Genomic DNA, 23048 nt, shown 5'->3' with positions numbered 1-23048 from the left:
TTAATAAATGTCGATTAGGCATTACCAAAATGGTTATTTTGGATTTAAATACAATTAATCAAAAATGTCTATTTAGAAGAGTCTCGAAGGCCCGGGATGTCCACAAGCGTGCTTTCTCACTTTGTTTTTGCACATAATAATAATAATAATGTCCTCCAGACTGATTTCGGCCACGGCAGCCAATCTCAAGAGTTTAGCCAACTACGCACGAGATAGTGATAGATAGTGCACAAATGCGTGCGCAAACTCTCAAAATCCGATGGGACGGCAATCCGACACGATCGGAAAGAGTTCAGGCGCAGGATTAACGGCTTTACGTGCTTTCCGAGGCACGGGAGTGTAGACACTTCCAACATCCAGACTCCGGGCTGCTACTTAGAAGGTTGACGATTTGCTTTCATCAATTACGTAAGAAAATCGTTAAAGATATGTCACATATGTATATGTGTCATACATTACAAAAATAATCTAATTCCATTGGTGTTGTATTATTCAATATGTTGATGTGTATAAAAAAAACTTGTAATAAATATCTAAGGAGGAAAAGCAAATAACTACGTAAACATAGGCTACTTAGCTTATTTATTTATACTACTTGTAATTAAAAGGTTTTAATGCAAGTTAATGTTTGCTCTTATTTTAAATTACTAAAACTGTCAGTCTAAAGAGTATTTTGAAATTGATGAATATTCCCATAGTGATTCTTAACTGTAGTCAGTGTTATATTAAATAAAAACACAATTTGTTTATTAAATAACTTTATTATAAAAATATATTATACACAACTAAACCATCAACGAGACAACCAGTGCTGTCGAGGGACGGCACCACGTCGAGAAGAAACATTTTCTTCACTTAAATTTAACACGAACAAATTAAAAGTTGCCCGTGTCGCCTCATGGTTTTACATATAATGTATTTAAAACCAGAATTATTGATTAGTTGTAATTATTAGTATTAACCGACTCAATAACAATAAAATAAACATTGCTGATTTTGAATGCTGTTTCCGCACTCTCGAAGCGGAAGCTTTGGAATCGAATTAAGATGGCATTTTTTCAAAAACATATTTTATGAACGGAATGACTTCGTCGGTAGTACGAGCGCTGCTATTTATACATAAACAACATTTGTTGTATATAATAGAATAAATGTTATTAAAAGTAAACACTTTATTGTATATAATGTTGTTCATAAAGTTTACGTTTATTTATGTTTTAAAAGAAACATTTAAAATATAAACAATATGTACATATGTATAGTCCAGTCCACGACGGCGCCGGTCGCGACGCGGCGCGCACACCAACTTAAATCACGAAGAGGTTCATAGTCAACTGGAAACTTGCTCTACTACTTTATTAACTGTAACCCTAAAAATTTTAACTTTCCAATATTTTAATTTTTATTAAAATATTGTATTTATTTTACCAAATCTAATCGGTTTATAAAATAAATTACAGTTATCGAATCGGCATTCATTGTTTCGACATTTATTATCTGTGCTGTTTGAGAGATGGCAGCACTACGTTGTTCGCCGTTCGGTGGTCCTTTGGGTCGTCGAGCAGGCGCCGGTCGCTTACCGACGCTATCAGTTTTAAACGATTAAATATATTCCTTTTGGTGAGTATATACATTTTATTTATTTAAGTTCTTAGAAGCCTTAAAACTGTATTTGTGATTAATATTCCTATATTTTTATTTGTTCTGCTTTTTAAATTTAATTAATTGTTAAATAACTTGTTATTGTTAGGTTCACTCCATGTTTGAATGTAAAAGTGGAAACTTTGTTGGCTTATGTGAGACTCATTTTGTTACCAAACGTTTATGTATTATATTATGCTGTATGTTTCCCAAATAAATATATATGACCGACTTTAAATAACGATGTAATTTATTCTATGTTCAGTATTTTGTGATATTTTTTTTTGCTAATAATATTTATCTTTAAATACAAGTAGTTTTAATTACAATTTAAACTTTCGAGTGGGCCCTGCGTAGAATCCATTTATGATGATGGCACCATATCTTAACACGAAGTACATCCTCGAAGTCCATAACTTAATAACGGTTTTATAAAAATTAAATTTTTATTAATAATTATTAATTAAAAAAATCATATTAGTCTGAATCGACACTTCAGAAACGTGTGTTTAGCTTCCGATGAATTACAGACATTTATAGTATCGGTAATTATTTCTGCATAATTATTATTTAATTATTTTTTCAAAATCATATACTTTCAACATTTCTCTTGGCTAGAAAAAAATAATTACATTTAATTGTCATTATAATTACCAATAATATACATAAAACTTCATATTATTTTCATGCCTGGTTTTTAAGAAAAAAAAATGTTCCGTTTTTTTGTATATTATATGAATAATGTTAGTAAAATTTAAAAAAAACTATTTTTTTTTAAGTACTTACTTTCTTGATGACTGAAGATTCGACGCTGCGTAAACTAATCTAGGCGACTACACCTCCGCTTTCAAAAAGAGCATCCGTCTGACGGGTGCTCTTTTTGAATGCCCCGCACCGGGGTGCGCTGTTCCCTCACGAAAAATAGTGGGGCGCGTCTTCGTGGATTGAACTATATATAGACTTTAGGCTACACCAGGTGTAGCCCCGCTTTTTATTTTCGTGCAATATAGTTTTATAAATATTCATTGGCACTTATTTTATTGTATTGTTAATTTTGATGCTTTATACAAATTCAGGAGTCAAAGCGAACAAGTTATAATGTAAATATAGATGTTTTTACAACCAAAACGACGATGATACTTCGATCATCGCGTATCGTCTCGAAACTACCCGAGAAGGCATAAGACGACCCCCGAAAACAGTAGACGACAGACTACCCGAGGCGACACGAGGCGACCCGAAGCGACGCTACAAGACGCGTAGTAACACTCGGCTCACACGGGCTCGGCGTCCGAGTCTGCGTTGTCATCGCCCTCCTCCTCCTCGTTCTGACCACCTGCACACACACACACACACACACACGTCAGGGCTGGCGACGAGGGAGCACAAGCGCGTGGGGAGGGGGGGCAGTGCTCACGGTTGCGGCGCGTGTAGTGGCGACGCGCGGGCGGCGGCCGCTCGTCGGGCACGTCCGTCAGCAGCGAGTTGCGGTAGGCCAGCAGCGGCGCCCACTCCTCGCCCCACTGCATCGTCGAGAAGCGCGACTCGGCGAACTGCACAATACGTTAACGCGAGGCTCGATTACGTCCCATAGTACTTGTATTAGGAGGCGGTGGGGGTCATCGGTACCTTGAGCACGGCGCGCTTGTCCTGACGCAGCAGCTTGCCGGAGAACTCCGCGAGCGGCTCGAGGAATAACAGGTGTCGCGGCGGGTCGAGCGCGGCGAAGGAGACTCCGGCGCGATGCAGCGCCGTCAGCGCCTCGCGATTCTTGACGGCGTCCAGGCCGAACATGACTGAGAAGCGCTTGGCCAGCTCCTTGAGCTCGAGGAACTCTGGCAGTTGGCGGTGCGGCGACGCGTGGCGCTGCACGAGCTCGGTGTACAGCGCCTGCATCGCCAGCTCCATGGTCAGCGCGCAGCTCAGCTTGTTGATCTCGCGCGCCTTGCTCAACGTGGCCTTGATGATGTCTCCGTAGTCGTTGTAGCACTGCGGACACAGGGGTCATGGGTGGGCGGCGAAGCGGGGCCGGGACGGGTGAGTCTGCCGACGCATACCTTGATGTAGTGCTTGAAGACGTCGGCTGCGCGGCGGATGGGCGCCACGTTGTACACGATGAGCTTGCAGTAGGCGGCGAGAAAGTTGCGTCGCTTGTGTAGCTCCTCGATTCGTCTCTCGTCTTGACCGTCTGCAACAAATCTCTGATCTTTACGACCACTCCCTTTGTTATAATTTCGTTCGCTGAAAACGTAACGCTCTGCGACGAAAAACATCTCAAGTTTTCGAGACTCATAAAAGATCTTCGAAATAAGTCGCATGTAGTCGTTTTAGTAGCAGTAGCGTTACGTTTGTAGTGGACAGGCAGCTAAAGCTAAAAAAGGCTCTGTGACGGCAATTTCTATAATATTAACTTCTGGTTCCTAGTCATCAAGCAAGTGTTAGCTACTACCTACTTATGTAATTAGTAACTTTTTAATTTGATCAAACCAGAACGTGATTATGGTTTTAGGCATTATCGTGTCGTGATCGTCTTCTAGGAACCAGTTCGAGGTGCGTCATGAAACAAGCAACGTAAGTCGAGCGACAATCGCAAGCCTCGTCGTCGCATGTCACTAGACTATTGGACGTACGGGTCATGCATGGAGGCGAGTCTACCGCCGAGTACACAACAAAAAGCGGCATGCAAGGAGCGGGCGCGACCATTTCCCTTAGTAATGTCGCGGGCGCGGCGCGGCAGAGACAAAAATATGCATTATGGTCGCGGGGGGCGCGGCGCGCGGGGCGCGGGGCGGCATTACTAAGGCAAGGGGCGCCGGGGGCTTACCGGGGGCCGCGGCGCGCCGCACGGAGCGAGACATGCAAGCAGACACAGCGCGTTACGTTATGTCTTATGTCGTTTCGCTTCCGATCGATTATTTGTAACGAAATAATGCATATTTTTTTCTCATCGTTACAGGTCCGATTCTATTAGGCAGTATGGCGTTCGGGATGAAAGAAATTCCATAGGAATTCGTTATTACAAAAACGGTGCTCGAGTGAGCGCGTGTCAACGTGTACGCGTTTAAGCGTGCTCGTGTTTGTGGGTGTGATGGGCGAATGTGGTGTTTGTACGTATTTGGGGTCCATGTGTGCTGGAACTGGGTGTACGCGAGTGTGACATAACCAAGCGATAACCTACAACTTCGTATGGAATAATAAATAAGTAGAAAAATTAAACCAGAAATCATCCCTCCTCCCGATCGCGGCAGACCTTTACCAAGGTTGTCATCCTAAACGCCATACTCGTTAAATAACAAATAAACGGCGACGCCGCTATCGGAACTATTCAGTGAGCGCGGTACACCGTAGTGCACCGAGAGGGCATAGGACGGGGCCGAGCCGGTACCGTAGTTGTGGTGCACGAAGACGAACTCCTGCACGAAGTCGTTGAGCAGGTCGCAGAGCGGCGCGTCGGGCTCGAGCGCGGGGCGGCGCGCGCCGGGCTGCTCGGCGAAGAAGATGAGCAGGTCGCACAGGCTGCTGTACGCCTCCTCGCGCAGCTCGGCCGAGCGCCCGCGCGCCACCACGTCGCGGCACAGCGCGGCGTAGGCCGCCAGCCGCTCGCGCAGCGGCCCGCCCTCGCCGCGCTCCTCCAACTCGTGCAGCGACCACAGCACGGAGTAGAAGCACGCGCGCACCACGTACACCAGCGCCTGCGCCGGCATACCCGAGTCGGCGTCGCCCACGCACTTGGGCAGGTCCTCGAACAGCGAGTCCCAGATGTTGGTGTCGTTGAGGTTGTGGCACATGTACATGATGGACACCTTGCGCAGCGAGTTGATGACGTTGAACAGCTCGTCGGCGTCGGGCGTCTCGCCGCCCTCGACGAGGCTGCGGTAGTCGTCGATGGCCTCCTTGTAGCGGTTGACGCACATGTCGGTGACGGTGGCGCGCGCCACGTTGCAGCGCGTGTACACGGCGTGCTGCTCGCCGCACAGCACCTCCAGCGTGCGCCCGCACGTCTCCAGCACCTCCGCCTCCGTCTGCACCTTCACGATCTCGCGGATCTTGTTCAGCAGCAGCGTCAGGTTCTGCACAGAGCAACGTCAGCATCACGGGTGTGTCGGGGGCGGACCGCGGAGGAACGGGCGGGGTCGAATACGTACGCCCTCCTGCCGTTGCGTGGTGTACAGCTCGAGGTCGAAGTACTGCGGGATTGCCACTAGGTTGGTGAGCTTCTCGGGGTCGGCGCCGAACTTGTCGAGCAGCGCCGGCAGCGTCACCATGAAGTGCGTCGTCATCTTGGCGCGGTCGTCGCTCACCATCTGCGTGTCGTAGTCATATTTTAGAAGTGTCAGCCTTCGGAACGGTTCAAATCGTAATTTGAGCGCGGAACTCGGCCGGCGGTACCTTGGCCTGCTCCTTGGACAGCATGTGGTGGTGCTTGCGCGAGGCGCCGCGGCCGACGGGCGGCTCGCCGGTGCTGGCCTGTCGCACGCAGCACACCATCAGCTCGATGAGCGACGACTCCTGCCGGTTGTCCAGCGCCTCCTCGCCGGCACCCGCCTCCTCGAGCAGCAGGTCGGTCATGCACTCCCAGTCCTTCATCATGGGGTTGGACTCGATGAGCGAGTCGACGAGGTAGGCGCCGTGCTCGTGCAGCTCGGACTCGATGAAGAACTGCACGAGGTCGCGCACGAGCGGCGTGTTGGGCAGGCGCGCCTTGCCGCGGCGCGAGCGCGCGGGCGGCGGCGCGTCGTCGGCGCGGAACAGCCGCACGTTGAGGAACTCGCCCGCCGCCGCCGCCACGCCGCGCCACGACGAGTACACCAGCTCGTACACGTTCTCGCAGTCCTTGTCCGTCAGCACGTCGGGGTGCATCCTGCGGGCGTATCGCTCACTTGACACCTTCCTTCTGACGTCACCGCTGCTTAGCTTTCGTTGTATAGTAGGAAAACGTTTTGAGTATTTCATGTTACGAGAATAAAGTCATTATGTAAGATTCAAAATGTACGTAATGCTGCCGAGAGGAATCGACGAGAAACTCAGTAATTACTCTTTATTTCAAATGAAACATTTAGTCGACTGATGTACTGTATGGATGTCAGCCTTTGTTATCATCTATATATTCTTCTGTTGGTATCAATTATTGTTTTTTATGATAAAATTATAAAAACTTACTCCTTACTCCTAGTAATACAATAAGCGTACTGGGTCAAAGAATTGATCAAAAATTATAAAATATAAATTATACACAAAATTTGGACAAAATTATTTAAAAAGAAATGTATTGTTACGAAATGATGATCTAAAAGCTGTATACCATTTTTTTGGGTTTTTTTATGTACTTTAATTATTGTTTAGCTTTTACATTAACTAAAACAACAACATTTTTGTTAATTTTTACCCCGATGGTGCAGTGACCATCCCCCCCGACCCCACTCACTTGAGGATGGCAATGACGAGCCGCACGGCATGCACGGCGACCTCGGTCTCCTTGTCCAGTGACATGGACACGATGCGGTCTTTGAACTTGGACGTAAAGAGCTCCAGCTTGCCCTTCAGCTCCTCGCACTCGTAAAGCGGCTGCAACGCCTGCAGACATCGCAGCCGGACTTCGCCGACCTGAGACGAACATGTCAACATTTTAAAATATCAAATCAAACCAACAAACTGAATGATAAGGTTCACTAACTTTGTCGTGAAGTGTCCACCCGATATATTTAAGATACAAATCGTCGAGAAAGTGCGCAGGGAACTTCTCCATCCAAATGCCAATTTCTGACATCGTAATGGCTCTGATATCGGGCAGAGTATCCCTGTACACAAATAAATAAGCAAATTAGTAGACAATGCTTCCAATGAATTCAAACTTTGGCTAATAAGTAGGGACCTGTATCGGTGCACGAACACGGATTTGAACATGTAGGAGAGCATGTTCTTGATCTCCTCCATGTTCTCCTCCAGCTCCTGGCGCTTGGCGACCAGCACCTCGAGGCGCTCGCTGGCGCGCTTGTCCCGCGCCTTGAGCCGCTCGGCCTCGTACTGGCGCAGGCAGTTGTCGCAGTTCACGCTCGTCAACAGCGCCACGTCCACCAACGCCGTCATCAGCTTCATCACTGCGGTGGGCGGGCAACACGAGCTATACGGTCTTGTTCTCGATATACATATGAGCTAAACTATACAAAAGGTTACCGGCAAGTGTCGCGGTGTGTCTGAAAGCTCTCACTTGCGAGTCTGAGAGGCCGGTGAGCAGGGAGATGATGTTGTCCATCAGGTACTGATCGTAAATAATTGAGTACTGACACATTTTCACCAGTGTCTGTATAAACTCGCAAAAATTGGAGCGGAATTTCTTCCATGTCTGTCCTGTCATTATGAGAGGATATTCCCCACTTTCCTGTTGACAAATAATTACATTTTGTATGATTTTTTTTCGATATCTGTAAAATACGCCGACACAAAGAAACATTTATTTATAATAATATAATCATTATAGCAATTAGTTACATTTGTTATTAAAACATGCCGAACATATGGTTTTACAGGTGATTGATTTACAGTTAGTTACAAGCCTTCTTCTTAAGGGACAAAACCTACGTCAAACTGGGAAATCGGTCGTCTAATGGTAAGTGGTCACCACCACCTATATACATTGCAAAAATTAGCAATCCACAAACATCATCAATACCACCAACTTTACTGCCAAGATGTTATGTCCCTTAAGTCACACTAGCCCACTCACCCTTCTACTACTACTAAATATTACTGTTTGGTGGTAGAATATGGGATGAAAGGGTGGTATCTACCCAGATAGGCTTCCACTTATACCTGAAATTTGTTTCTATTTAAGTCAATAAATGAATCATCATCACCTGTCAGATCGAAAAAGATACTCCAAGAAGTATATTAGAATATATAGATATATAATGAAACTACAAATACCTCATCAAATTCTTGTGTCATCTTCTTAATAATAAGTGTGTGGTCCATTTGCGCCATATCGGGGGTGACTTTGCCGCGACAACCAGATGAGTTGATAAAGAACTGCATCAACTGCACCAGAGCACTCTCCCTGTTGCTCTTGTACTCCTCTATCCACATGTCCACTACTTGCTACAAATATTATATTCTATTAGATGCTTAGTTAAATATTAATAATAATAATGTCCTCCAGACCGATTTCGGCCACGGCGGCCAATCTCAAGAGAGATTAACCAACTGCGCAGGATATATTATAAAGCACAAGTGTGTGTGCAAACACAGGTGCACTCTCTACTCCCTACTACTAACTCTTACAATCGGACGGCAATCCAACACGACCGGAAAGAGTTCAGGCACAGGACCAACGACTTTTATGTACTTTCCGAGACTTTGGGCTGCTACTGAGAATTTTCTGAGAGAAAAACTCAATAAGTATTTATTAGCCTGACCTGGGAATTGAACCCAGGACCTCCGAGTCTGCGGCCTTACATATAGCCACTAGACCAATGAAGCAGTCAGTTGAATATTACATAATTCCTGAATATTATGCACAAAAAAAATGTAGTTTTTTTTTTAAGTGTATTATTATGTATAATTTACTTTAATATTTTTTTATTTAATGACTGCTTTGTTGGTCTAGGGCTAGAAATAAAGTTGAAATCGTGAGTTCAATCCCCACGTCAGGTCAAAAAAGTTATTGGGTTTTTCTATCGAAGAATCTCAGTAGCAGCCACGGAATATGGAAGTTGGAAGTGTGTACACTCACATGCACTCACATCAGAAACTGAACTGCTAAACTCTATCCAGACGTGTTGGATTACATTCTCATTGGATTATGGCAGTAAAGGAATAGAGTGCATCTGCGATTGCACCACACTTGTGCACTATAACATGTCTTGCTCAGTTGGCAAATCTCACTCCTGGAGATTGGTTGTGGTGGCTAAAATCGGTTAGGAGGCCAATATTTAATCAGTTATTTATTTTTCCAAATCCATAAAATGCTATTACTCCTAGTCATTACTATATTCATTGTCTTATAGTTGAACAAAATAATATCAATGATAAAGTTTTGATCTACAAATGTACAAACTGCACTTTCAAAAAAACATTGACTTTCTGGATTAACAAAACCTTGCAGTTCTTATAATTATAATTTTAGTAACTTTGTTCTAATAAAAACTATAATTCTTAAATTAAGTGATTTGTATTGTCAAATAAATTTTATTAGTCAAACTTCACTGTAATAATTGCTTAAAGGTACATTAATGAAGCTGAGAAAACTTTAATGCTATATTTTTCTGGTTTTCAAAACTTTTTTATTGTATACCATAAGATAAAATTTTAGTCTGATTGTATAAAAAAAAATGTTTGGAGCAAGCATGAAAGCCAACTTCAGTAAGACTTACTTAGTTTGTGTATATTATATTTAAAGTATTTTTTATATTTATTTTAATACCTTAATATGTTAGAAAAGAATAGAGTAGTGAAATACAGAATCATTTTTCTTTTGTAGATATTTTTTCTTTTAAATAAATCTAAGTGATACATAATATAACTTACATTTATTGCTGTTTTGTTAAAGCGAAGTATATTGTAGAGACTGTTTTCATCATCCCCAGGCAGTAGAACGGGCGGCGGCGAGTATGCTGGCGGTGGGGCAGCACCTCTTCCCCGACCTCGTCCTCTGCCACCGCGCCCACGTCGTCGAAGAGGCGGAGGAGGAGGAGACTCTGCTAATCTGCCGACATATCCACCATCACCACCTCGTCCTCGGCTTCGTGTTATTCGTTTTGTTGGGGCCGGTGATGGTGATCTCGTCTCTTCCTCTGTCTGATCTTCACTTTCTTCTCTAGGTGCTTCTGCTATGGTAGAATTTGCGACGGCGCCCACATTAAAACCAGAATAATTTACATTGGGTGTTTCTGGTTCATGTACAGACTGCCCGCCATAGTCAGTCATAGGGGTTGCTGGAGTCATAGGGTTAACATACTCCGGTGGAGGATCATCCATCCGAATGCGTTTCCCGCCTCGTCGATGCATTTTGATGTTTAATTACAACCTACTCGTAATATTAAACATTTAAAACTTGGTTTTAGATTTTCTCATTGAATACATGACTATTTAAGTATCGTTTTAAAATAAGGAGTAGGTACGCAGGACTGTATGGTATTGATTCTCTTCCCCTATGTAAACTTAATCAATAAATGAGTACACAATGTCAGAAACAAATGCAAACGACGCGATGTAACACAGCGAAAAACAGAACGAATGAACGAAGTAAAAGATACGAATTCGCGCCGCTTATGACAGAGACGAAATCAGACTAGTGTCTATTGAACACAGATTATGGTCAAGTCTACATATTATATAGCCATGGTAGCTGATGGGTCTAAGTGATTAATATTTAGTTTTGATTGTAAGTACGCATCACGTACATCGTCTACGGATTAGCAAATAGGGAAAATAATTTGCTAGTTATTTTGCACATCAAACACTTTTTTGATTTTATATGACTAGCAAAACAATTTTAAACAGCAGATGTAATATGTATATTTTATATCAGAACGTTAGGTATATTTTAATGAATTTTAAAATAGAAAGTGCCTCTGTATGTAGAAGAGTAAGCTTTGTTGAGCTTTGTATTATTTTTGTAGTAGGTCACTTCATTTTCTAATGTAGCCTTGCATAAAAACGTTGATGTATTTTTATGTGTAGCAATTATATTACATAGCTGAAGTCTTAGCTGTCACATTTCTGATTGAATGATTTTTGATATAAAATAGCTTCGTTTTTTTCCATAAAAATAATAAAATGGCTAAGAAAACTTATGATCTGTTATTTAAACTGCTCCTTATTGGTGATTCTGGTGTTGGCAAAACTTGTATACTGTTTAGATTTTCAGATAACCACTTCACAACGACATTTATTTCCACTATTGGTATGAAACTGAACCATCTTTGCAATTTTGTGTCCGTGCAGTATTTTATTGTATCTATAGTAATTAATATATTTCATTGTTAAGTGAAACCCAATTTAAACTTATTTTGAAAATAACACAAAAAATCATTTTAAGGATTATATTTCAGTGGCATTAATTATCTTAGTTTTATACAAAATTTGATTTTATGAAACTTTCGTGTTTTTTTCAGGTATAGATTTCAAAATCAAAACAGTAGAACTTCGTGGTAAAAAAATCAAACTCCAAATTTGGGACACAGCAGGACAGGAAAGATTCCACACTATCACGACTTCCTACTACCGTGGGGCGATGGGGATAATGTTGGTGTACGATATAACAAATGAAAAAACATTTGATGACATTGTCAAGTGGTTACGAAATATAGATGAGGTTTGTTAAACACTTCTCGGTTTGTTTTTATGTTTAATCAACGATGATAAAGTTAATTATATTGTCCTTAATTTGTCTTTACAGCACGCAAATGAGGATGTGGAAAAAATGATACTTGGTAACAAGTGTGACATGGAAGAGAAGCGAGTTGTCAGCAAAGAACGAGGAGAAGCAGTGAGTTTCAATTTTATTTAACAAATAAATACTTGTATTTCTCATAATGTAATTTACCTTATAATTACCTGGGTGTACAATTTTTGCTTTGCTAATAATTATCTAAGTGGTATTTTTGTGAAAAATTTTTTTAGGAAAGATGCCTGTACAGATATCAAATTAAGCCGAATCATTAGAGTCATATACAATAATTGCCCATTTTGTATCATAAGATTATTATGAGCTAATTTTGTATCATAAGATTATTATAACAAAATTTGCGTATTGTCATTAAAAAAATATATAAAATATTGTTAATATTGAGTTTATTATATTATTTCATTCAGTACAGTAGTAAGTTCATTTAATCAAATCAATATGCATTTGCATATGATTATAATTATAAAAAAATCCATGTTGTATTTTAAATATCAAAGTTAATTCCAATATGCATCTTTATTAAACTCTCCTATATTATATATACTGCCTCGTTGGTCTAGTGGCTTGATGCAAGACCGTAGACCCAGAGGTCCTGGGTTCAATTCCCAGGTCGGGCCAATAAAAAAAGTTATTGAGTTTTTCAAAGCATGTAAAGCCGTTGGTCTTGCTCCTGAACTCTTTCCGATCGTGTCGGATTGCCGTCCCATCAGATTATGAGTTAGGGAATAGAGAGTGCACCTGTGTTTTTGCGCACACACTTGTGCACTATAATATCTCCTGCATAGTCGTCTAATCTCTCTTTAGATTGGCCACCATGGCCGAAATCGATCTGGAGGACATTATTATATTATATATAGCTCTCCTTTGTCATATAAAAACAAATTGTAAAATTTGCATGGTGTATTGTTAGAAACTTGTAATAATTACCAATGATTACTGTTGCAAACTCGAACATGACTCATATTTTTATTGATTGTCGAGCTATTTTTAACATTCACTCATCATTTGTTTCAATGTAGCCTTTAAACAAATTACTATTGAGTTTGTTTTTATGTAAAAAGTGTCTGAACATAACAAACGCACCTAAGTTAATTAAACTCTCCATCGACAATTATTTATTAATTTTTTAACTTATCATTAGTTTTGCTCAATAAATAATTACCTTTAATATTATAATTGTTATTTAAAGTTTTTAATAATAAATATAGTTTTCAACCAAAGTTTCATATAGTATTCATGTACAAAACAACTTGGTCCAAAATGTTTCATTTTACAAACATATTGAGCAATCTTTGCTCTTTAAAAATAATTTGGTTTATATTTGATTACTAGCGCACCTTCACCCGCGTCATAATCGAAATTCCAGGTAAACGGGATAAAAAGGCCAAAACCTGTAAATTGTCATATTTTAGCTTTGATAAAGCATGAAGAAGTTACAAATATTAACAATACACACGACTTTTCGTTTTTATGATATTAGTGCGATTATTATTATTCTAGTATTTAAGGATTAATTGAAATACTACTTATAATCATTCAATTATTTCAATTTGCCATTTTTAGCCATTTTAAAGATAATGTATTTTAAACAAATCACTCACTAATCACCACAATACGAATGTTTTGTATAATTTTGTTAAACTATGCTCATTTAGCTTACTCGGCTTGTGCTTTGTGATTATAGTTCTAACCTGACCAATTTAATTTGTAGTATACTAATGATAAGTAGTTTTTTCTATTTTATGTTAAGAAAGTTGTCTTATAATGCAATAGAAAAAACATTTTCATTCTTAAGATTGTTTTACGAAATGATATGTATAAGAAATTAATTGCTTGTAAAACAATATTTGTAAAATGGAAATGAATCAGGTAATTATTTTATAAACTGAATTATTTGATATGATATTCTTGTCGTATGAAATATCAAATCACCTTTTTGCCAATTGTATTGTGTTGTAATATAAAGTGAAAGTTTGTGTACTGACAGGACATTGACCCCATTTATTTATGTGTAAAGTTACGAAATTGATCGCGCATTCGTGTATGTCCGCGACATTTCAGATAGCGCACGAGCACGGGATCCGCTTCATGGAGACGTCGGCGAAGTCCAACATCAACATCGACCGCGCCTTCTCCGAGCTGGCGGAGGCCATCCTGGACAAGTCGGCGGGGCGCGAGGCGGACGCGGACCACGCGCGCATCGCAGTCGAGCGCCGGCCGTCGCGAGCGCCGCCCGCGCGCGTGTGCTGCTCCTAGACGTGCCCGGGAGATGACACGCCCGATTTTTATTTATTTTATGTATATAACCGTTTCGAATGTAGATAAAATGATTCGCCTGGCTTTTGTGATGTAGCCGACGATCACTGTGCTTCGGAACGCACGCACTCGATGTTTCGTTTTCGTGTAACCGTCGTTCGTCTAGTCGTCATGAACTCTTCGCATTTGGCTCCGTAACTAACGAAGGACATGTTTGCGTCGATCGCTTTTCAAAAGTTAGGTTATCTTCGAAGTCACGATGTACGCGTCTGGTCTTTAGCTTATCGCTGTAGTCGGTCTTGTTGTATTTCAACTTAATCCTCGCTTCTTTAGTACATGTTACTTATTTGTTATGATGTCTCTTATATATGTCGGTGATCGTAACTGTTGTGTAGAGCTTCGCCGTCGGCCGCCAGCTGGCGGTACTGCCAGTAGTCGTGCCGCGACGGCAGCCACCACTCGCTGTAGGTGTAAGTGTAACGCGTGTGCAATAAACAACGACTGTGTTCAACATAAAGTAATCATCAATGAAATATTTTTATTATTCTTCTGTAATTAATCACGTGTCTGCTGGAAATTCAAGAATAGTAGATGACTAATCGTTTACTTAACAACTCCCATAATATAAAGTGGAAGGTTTCATATGAAGATTTATATTGAGGATCGAAGGCTACACGCTTAGTTAGATCTAAAACCATATAAAACGCAGTATAGCTATGAACAGCGACATATGCTCGGAAGCAATCGGTTTACTTAAATTACTTTACTATACTTCTGCCAATATTTATGGCACCATCTTTAATAATACACTATAACTTACATATAATCATAGTTTAATTTAGTGATCGCTCTTCCGATCATATTGTTTATTTTCGTTGTCGATTTCATTGTTCGTGTCGACAGTACTTAAACTTGTTTAAAGTGTATGTAAGTAAACTTCCTATGTGGAGTCTGGTAAGTTGAAGGCACTTAGCAAATTAAACTCCGAAATTAAAGTTTATTCCGCGAGTGAAGAGGTTTTACTAAATTAGACTAACGATACTTAGGTAATTATTTAAGTGAACTTATACTTTATTATAATGTAACGTACATGATGATGGATGAAAAAATACTATTTTATCGTACGGTGTATGTGTCTCGTCGTCGGTTTTTACCCGCTTTTATAAATAAACATCGGCATTGTATATTATGTTCATAATAAACAACCTATGGTACGCCATTGTTTTATTTCACTCACGTCAACTTTCCCTTCCCAACTCTATATTAATGTTTTGCACATTAAAGACACCCTATAAGGGTCCGTTCACACAGACCGGCTCGGAGAGGAGAGCAGATTTTTATCACGTTGGAAACAGTGTTTTGAGTGATTGTAGTAAAGTTTATTTTTGCATTTGCACCTTTTTTGTCATTAAAAATGCCTGAACGCGCTTCGTGTGAAGTAATAAAAGGAGCTGACCGGCTCCGCTTGCGTGCTCTTTCTCGCTCGCACCCGCTTTCAGATCTCTTCCAGCCGGTCGATGTGAAATAGTTGGCGGCTCCGCTCCGGCCAATTCCAAGCGTATACGACCCGGTCTGTGTGAAAAGAAAAAAGCAGGCCGATGCTCTCCGAGCCGGTCTGTGTGAACGGACCCTAGAGCTTCATAAAAATAAATTAGCTTCGAGACGTTTTCGAGTTTGTGCCAGTTTGCACTAGCTTCCATGTTTCAAACTCTCGCTTATGTATGAAAAGTGTCATTTTGTTTATATTATTATTATATTATATTTATATTATTATTATTTTAATCTAATTAGTAATAGTAACTGTAATACATAAAATAATTAGAATTTATATTTATTAGTATCCAAAAGTGAAACAGATTTTACAAAAACCTCGAATTAGACTTTTTAAAAATAAAACACCAAATCATATAAATTGATGTAAATACTGTTAAAAATACAAATAACACAATTGAACACATTCTACAAGTCGCGACAATAATGAATTAATTACTTTACCTTTCAGTCCACCAGCAAAATGGCGCTTTTAAATTAGCGCGCGTTTTTTTTTCACAACGCCATTGTATGGATCCTTGTCCTTACATATGAAATTAGCGTTTTGTCGTACTGATCACTTTGATCTGCAATATTAAATAAAGCCTAAATTAAATACAAAAAAAAAATATTATTATAAAATCTTCGTTGCAGGTTTACCAGCATTTTATACTGTTCGTATATTATAATATATTTAATAATTAATGATTTTAATTTATAGTTTATATGATGGGGATTTTACTCTCCTCTTTTGTTAAGAAATCCAAATTCAAATTTATAAATTCATTTAGCTGGTACATTTGAGTTTTGAAAACAGTCATTCCTTTGTTTTTTCCTCATTATTTTTTTCTTTGGTGTCGCTTAAAGTAACAGCCTGTGAATGTCCCACTGCTGGGCTAAAGGCCTCCTCTCCTCTTTTTGAGGAGAAGGTTTGGAGCTTATTCCACCACGCTGCTCCAATGCGGGTTGGTGGAATACACATGTGGCAGAATTTCAGTGAAATTAGACACATGCAGGTTTCCTCACGATGTTTTCCTTCACCGTAAAGCACGAGATGAATTATAATCGCAAATTAAGCACATGAAAATTCAGTGGTGCTTGCCCGGGTTCGAACCCACGATCGTCGGTTAGGATTCACGCGTTCTTACCACTAGGCCATCTCGGCTCATCTGGTGTCGCTTATTACCGCACAATGGAAAACATGAAATATCGGTATATTTACGAGTACAAGTTCTACCGTGGCACCAGTGCTGCAGAAACAGCTCGAAGGATTATTGATGTGTACGGCGCTGGTGTCGCAAAAGAAAGCACGGTATGTTTTTTGTTTCAACATTTTCGTTCTGGAAATTTCGACCTTCAGAACCAACCCCGTGGACGGCCGGAGACCAAAGTGGAAAATGAAGAATTAAAGGCTATTGTGGAAGCGGATCCATCACAAGGCACTTCAGAGATAGCTGCAGGCTTCGGGGTAAGTGATAAAACTGTATTAATCCACTTGAAGAAAATCGGGAAAGTAAAAAAACTTGAACGATGGGTACCTCATGAATTGAATGAATCGAACTTGCAAACACGCGTCGACTGCTGTGTTACTTTGCTCAACCGACACAATAATGAAGGAATTTTAAATCGAATCATTACTTGTGATGAAAAGTGGATACTGTACGATAATCGGAAGCGCTCGTCGCAATGGCTGAACCCTGGAGACCCAGCCAAATCCTGCCCTAGACGAAAATTGAGTCAGAAAAAGTTACTTGTGAGTGTTTGGTGGATTAGCGCCGGTGTCGTTCACTACAGCTTTCTAAAATCTGGCCAAACGATTACGGCAGATATCTATTAATCAGCAACTGCAAGCCATGAAGGGAGAACTAGCTGCTAAACAACTGAGATTGGTCAATCGCTCTAGGCCACTGCTGCTTCACGACAACGCAAGAGCACACACTGCACAACAAACAACCACTAAGTTAGATGAGCTACAATTGAAATGTCTGCGACATCTACCGTACTCCCCGGACCTTGCTTCAACAGATTACTATTTTTTCCGGAATTTGGACAACTTCGTACACGGAAAAAAATTCAACATGCGGCAGTCCAAACCACCTTCAAAGAGTTTATTGATTCTCGCCCCCATGGTTTTTTTAGTAAAGGGATAAATGAACTACCTATGAGATGGTTAAAGTGCATAGATAACAACGGTGCATACTTTGATTAATTAAATATATTTTACAAAAAAAAAAGACTATATTCCTCCCGTACAAAACGCCAATTTCATATGTAAGGACCTACTATATAACGGTAAGTGAAAAGAGACGTCACAAACGATAGGCACGATGAATATGAATGCTATAATAACAGTTGGTTTCATGCCATAATTGTAGAGGAATGGTTTAACGTTTGACTGCATGCTATTGAAAAAGGGAAAAAACAGAATAGTCAGGCTTTAAATACAATTTCGGAACGAATGACCATTAACATAAACGATTGATCAGATTGAAGCCCTCGCTTCGATTACGAAGATGACTACGAAATGTCGAGTTTGAAGATTTGACTTTTAGTCGTTTTCACTACAAATATTGTTGAAAACAATCCGGCGTCTTATGGCGGGTATAGTCTTAGGGGTTATCGCGCGGTCACGAGTCAAGGGGCTGCTATCTTAAAGCTCCGTCGTCTCGACCCAGAGCCAGTACTCGCTTAACAATGGTCTGGACACAGTGTCTCTTACTACTATCCTGTTTTTGTCACTTTGTGATATCAACAGAACGTAAGTCATTTCATATTATTGTTTTTACTATACTATACTATGAAAAGTATGTAATGTGAGTATTATTAATATTACTTTTACAACTACAACATACATTGACAAAACTCTTAGTGTACTCTGCTATAAGTTAATTAGTTAAACCAGAAAATTTCTACTTAATTGCAAGAGCTAAGATACAATATTGCCTATTCTAACACAAGAGGAGTAAAAGTAAAGACAAATAAACAACTTTGACATAGAATTGACGCGAGTCGCGATATCATTGGCGGAGATCTTGAACAATCTGTGATATTCACTGTGGATTCGTGAGAAAACGGCGTTTTTAATATCCGCGATGTTTTAATCGGAAATTTGGAAGTTAAAAGTAATATATACTATATATATATATATATATATATATATATATATATATATATATATATATATATATATTTATTTATATTTTACAAAAAAAAGACTATATTCCTACTATATATATATATATATATATATATAGTATAACGTAAACGTATAAAGTATAACGTAATAAATAGAAAAATGGAATAGTATTGTATTATAAATAAAGGTATATTAATCTGAAACTGTTTTTTTGTGCATAATATAGCAGAACTATTATCAAACCAATTCTTCTTTCATTGAAATAGAGTATAAATGTATAGATTCCATTGTTTTCGTTGATGGCTGTGTCACTTCAGTCAAAGTCGGCTTAAGTTAAGACAGTTCGCCAATTCTAGAAAGGGATCCATGTAATAGGGTAAAAGAAGTGAGGTTTTTCCATTGGGCGTATGTACAGCGCCATGCGTGATCGAGCTGCAGTGCGCGGAGTGCGTGCCGGACAACATGCCGCTGGTGACGTCGCAGCGCGCGGCGCACGGCGACGAGGTGGCGCTGTCGTGCGGCGCCGGCCGCCTGCTCGCCTTCCCGCTGCGCTCGGCCGTCGTGGCGCGCTGCGAGGCGGGCCGCTACCGCGTGCCGCTCGACGGCTCGCTGCGACACCTGCTCGAGCTGGGCTGCCAGGAGAACGTCTTCGAGGACGTCTTGCATACGGTAAGTTATCGTCGCCTTCGCTGCCGTCGGTAGTTTCGACTTTTCAACTTCTAACGAGTATCACTGGCATCTCGGTCGAGATGCCGGTGTCGGATGAGTTTTCGTCGAGTAACATTTATGTGAGATGGTAATTGATATATCTTTTCGTCAGGTTGAGCATTGCTCCCCGCCGCTGAGGGGACGCGCATACCAGCTCCAAGAAGAAAATTCTAACATTCGCCACATGGCGACGCTTTGCTTCGACGAGGACCGCGGCATCGCGACGTTCGCTCACGTGAGCAACGCCCCCGCCAACGTGCTGCGCATGCCGCCGCACTCCGAGCAGCGCGCGCCGCTCACGCTCTTCGGCAACTTCAACAACATGTTCGACTCCAACACCAGGAGCGTCGCCGAGAAGCTGTACTCAGACGACGACAGATTGAACAGACGCGTCCGCGAGCTGTTCAAGCACGAGAAGTTCTCTTTCGCGGGACAGAACCTCACCTCGGCCGGGTTGTTGAGCGCGCACTACTTCGACGACCAGAACATGCGAGTCGCGGAGTTCGTGTCGAACAAGGTGGCGGTGTGGGGGAGCGTCGCGACGGGCAACCTCGACCACATGCAGCGCGACGTCGCCAAGTTCGCAAGGATGACGCGCCCGCACGCGACCGTGGACGTGTACGCGGGCACGCACGGCGACATGGCGCTCCGGACGGGGCACACTCGCAAGGAAATCTTCCTGCGGGCCTCGCGGTTCCCCGTGCCGAAGTACATCTGGACGGTCGTCCACGACAAGGTGAACAAGCGCGCGCTGGCAGTGGTGGTGCTGAACGACCCGTTCGTGGCGGTGAGCGAGATCCGCGAGGTCGTGTTCTGCGAGAGCGCGTGCGCGCACGTGTCGTGGCTGTCCGCGCTGCGACGCCACCGCAACTACGAGAGCCCGCTGTACGGCCTGGCCTTCTGCTGCAGCGTGCACGACTTCGCGAGCGTCGTGACCGAGCTGCCGGCCGCGCTGCTGGCCGACGTGCCGGCCGGGCGCGAGGGCTTGCTCACAGACTTGTAGTAAAATTCTGTTAATATCATACAATAAAACTACGATGTGAAATACATTTTTTATTTAAAAAAAAATTGTAGCATTTATCGTAGTGGACTGCTTCAATCCTTTTCGGCTATAGCAGTTAGGTGTCTGTCAATTTCACTTTCTGGCAATACTCTGAAATACGAAAGATAAATTGGAAAGTTGTTTACCTAATTTTTAGTTTGACTATCAGTAACGAAATTTAATATTTACTATTTCAAAAATTCAAAGCATCAACTTAATAATATTAACATATAACTATAAAAATGGGGCACCTCAAACACGTTTTGCCCGCTGATATCAAAAATTTTACCTGAATTTTGGATTTTCCTTTGAGACTACCCCAACTTCAATCTCTGAAGACTTGAAATCAACAGAGAGCACTTGTGAGAGACATGAGATGGCTAGTTGTATGGCATCATCTGAAGATAAGTCGGCACGTTTCTTAAGTTTTTTCTCAAGATAAGCATTTGCGTCGGTTGCCTTGGAACCTGCGGCCACTGCTTTGTAAGAGCAATAGTAGCCCGATGGGTCAGTCTTGTACACGTTGGGCCCAGTTTCATCGTCATATGCAATGAGCATCATACCTTCAAAAATACAAAGTACTGTAGTAACAATGACATATTAACATTTTACAGTAGAATTCAATGTGGTAATTTAAAAAATTGTATCACAGCATCTAATCAAGTCAACACAATATTTATTTTACGTGCAAATAAATAGAAAAAACATACAAATAATTATTTGATATTTGAATATCCTTTTTTTTAACACTGGTAAAAAGCATCATGCGTTTCCCCCACAGAAACAGTAGGGGTATATGTGGAGCTCGCCGGTGTCCAAGGCACCGAGTGCGCCTCGAACATCGGAATACCCACTAAAAATCAATCAACCATTCCTTATCAATCTTAACGAGGATTGCCATGGGATTGTTTGCGTGTGCTATAGTGACGCTCATATTTAAATATCCTCAATAAGGTAACAGTAAGCCATTTGTGTCGATAGCTCTTTAAAACTTACTGCAACCAAGCGGGCGCATCTCAGCATTCTGTGTATATACTTGAGAAATATCAGCGATGCGTCGGCATAGAATGTGGACGGGTATTTCTGTCCCATACTTGTAAGTCCAGTTTGCTGCTTCATAACGAGCCCTCTGCACTTGCGACCTGCTGTCAGCTGTAACAATGTGTTGGTACATATATTGAAATGCAACACCATCATATTTTTACCAAATAATCTAAAACAGACTGCAATCTAAGATACATTTAGGTTATATTAAGTCTATAGTAAACATTTCAGATTATTCATTAGTTATAATGTTTTAATAATATGAGATAAAAATTTAACCTGTTAGAACTGTAACTTATAAATAATGCATAAATTGTTTTTACCAGTCATGCCCGTCATCACACATCCTATGCGATCTGTAAGGCGGAAGAGATGAGTGACAGAAGCAGGGTCTAGCAGGCGATCGGGCACTTTGCGTTGCGCTGCAACTACAGCACCATCAGCTCCTCGAAGTGCAACCGATGTTAGGCCGCCTTGATTGATAGCTTTTAAAGCGTATTCTGTAGTCACATAACATAATATATATAAAGTGTGCACCTTATAAGATTGTGAGAAGTACTAACTAAACTTTTAGATGTTTAATGAAACAACTTTTATCCTTACCGACTTGATATAATCTGCCTTCAGGCGAAAATATAGTTATATGCCTGTCGAATCCTGCGCTACTTTCACGGGCCATTTTAATTAGTTTTTAATGTAACAATATTTTAAATTTATAAAGCTGAAAATATGACAGCCGCACAATGATTGACAGAAATGCTAAATTATTTCAATTTTCAACACTCATGTTAGGTATGTTCTTGTAGTCATATCACGCTAATTCTAACCAATCATAGTATCTGTATATTCCCAGTCATACTTTACTACCAATCACATTATAGTGAAAAGAACTTTGAAATAAGCCTTTTATTATAGGGGCAAAGAACGAAATCATTCGGCCTTATACTGAAAACAATATAAATTTAAATGAAATTAAATTATACTTTTTCATCATTGTACTATAATATCTCAGATCAGGTTGGATATGATAAAAAAAATATTTTAATTTAATTATAACGACAAGCTAATTATGCATATTATTATAAACTAGTTATATAAAACAGAGTTTTTATTAGTTATGTTAGAATTCACTCCATTATTATACGGCTTTTAGTGCGACGACCATCTTACACTTTTTTTCCTATTCTTAAATCTTATTTATTACAAAATATGAATAAGTAGTTATCAAGACAAACTGTCAATGTCAAAATTTCGACTTATCAGTTAGGTATCCCGTTTAGTGATGC

The 23048-nt window shown here is 40.8% G+C and overlaps 4 protein-coding genes across 5 annotated transcripts; 2 read left to right on the top strand and 2 right to left on the bottom strand.

Annotated features, from left to right (window-relative positions):
- Window positions 1–741: 741 nt before the first annotated feature.
- On the bottom strand, window positions 742–10888 carry LOC126774098 (cohesin subunit SA-1). Its single transcript, XM_050495419.1, has 13 exons — window positions 10165–10888; window positions 8566–8736; window positions 7816–8020; window positions 7514–7739; window positions 7316–7439; window positions 7067–7245; window positions 6031–6502; window positions 5787–5945; window positions 5027–5711; window positions 3699–3829; window positions 3271–3630; window positions 3059–3194; window positions 742–2977 (listed from the first exon to the last, which is right to left on the bottom strand). Exons 1-13 carry the CDS (start codon window positions 10642–10644, stop codon window positions 2916–2918), a joined length of 3390 nt encoding a protein of 1129 aa, XP_050351376.1. The 5' UTR covers window positions 10645–10888; the 3' UTR covers window positions 742–2915.
- Window positions 10889–11336: 448 nt separating this feature from the next.
- On the top strand, window positions 11337–15516 carry LOC126774106 (ras-related protein Rab-10). Its single transcript, XM_050495436.1, has 4 exons — window positions 11337–11542; window positions 11754–11953; window positions 12038–12127; window positions 14108–15516. The coding sequence occupies exons 1-4, from the start codon at window positions 11416–11418 to the stop codon at window positions 14300–14302; spliced, it is 612 nt and encodes a 203-aa protein (XP_050351393.1). The 5' UTR covers window positions 11337–11415; the 3' UTR covers window positions 14303–15516.
- Window positions 15517–18427: 2911 nt separating this feature from the next.
- On the top strand, window positions 18428–20721 carry LOC126774102 (uncharacterized). Of its 2 annotated transcripts, XM_050495431.1 has the most exons (4): window positions 18428–18590; window positions 19384–19460; window positions 19569–19637; window positions 19789–20721. In XM_050495431.1, exons 1-4 carry the CDS (start codon window positions 18527–18529, stop codon window positions 20677–20679), a joined length of 1101 nt encoding a protein of 366 aa, XP_050351388.1. In that variant the 5' UTR covers window positions 18428–18526; the 3' UTR covers window positions 20680–20721. The 2 variants fall into 2 exon arrangements, with proteins under 2 accessions (XP_050351388.1, XP_050351387.1); XM_050495430.1 differs by having other exon boundaries at window positions 19384–19637.
- Window positions 20717–22612, bottom strand: LOC126774104 (proteasome subunit alpha type-6-like). The gene is made up of 5 exons (XM_050495434.1): window positions 22366–22612; window positions 22086–22262; window positions 21715–21870; window positions 21008–21281; window positions 20717–20829 (listed from the first exon to the last, which is right to left on the bottom strand). The coding sequence occupies exons 1-5, from the start codon at window positions 22439–22441 to the stop codon at window positions 20772–20774; spliced, it is 741 nt and encodes a 246-aa protein (XP_050351391.1). The 5' UTR covers window positions 22442–22612; the 3' UTR covers window positions 20717–20771.
- Between the last annotated feature and the right edge of the window lie 436 nt (window positions 22613–23048).

The sequence above is a fragment of the Nymphalis io genome, chromosome 16 (assembly GCF_905147045.1).
Source record: "Nymphalis io chromosome 16, ilAglIoxx1.1, whole genome shotgun sequence".
NCBI classification, from domain to species: domain Eukaryota; kingdom Metazoa; phylum Arthropoda; class Insecta; order Lepidoptera; family Nymphalidae; genus Nymphalis; species Nymphalis io.
Note: the sequence above shows the minus strand (reverse complement) of the source record. Positions and strands in the feature narration are given on the sequence as shown.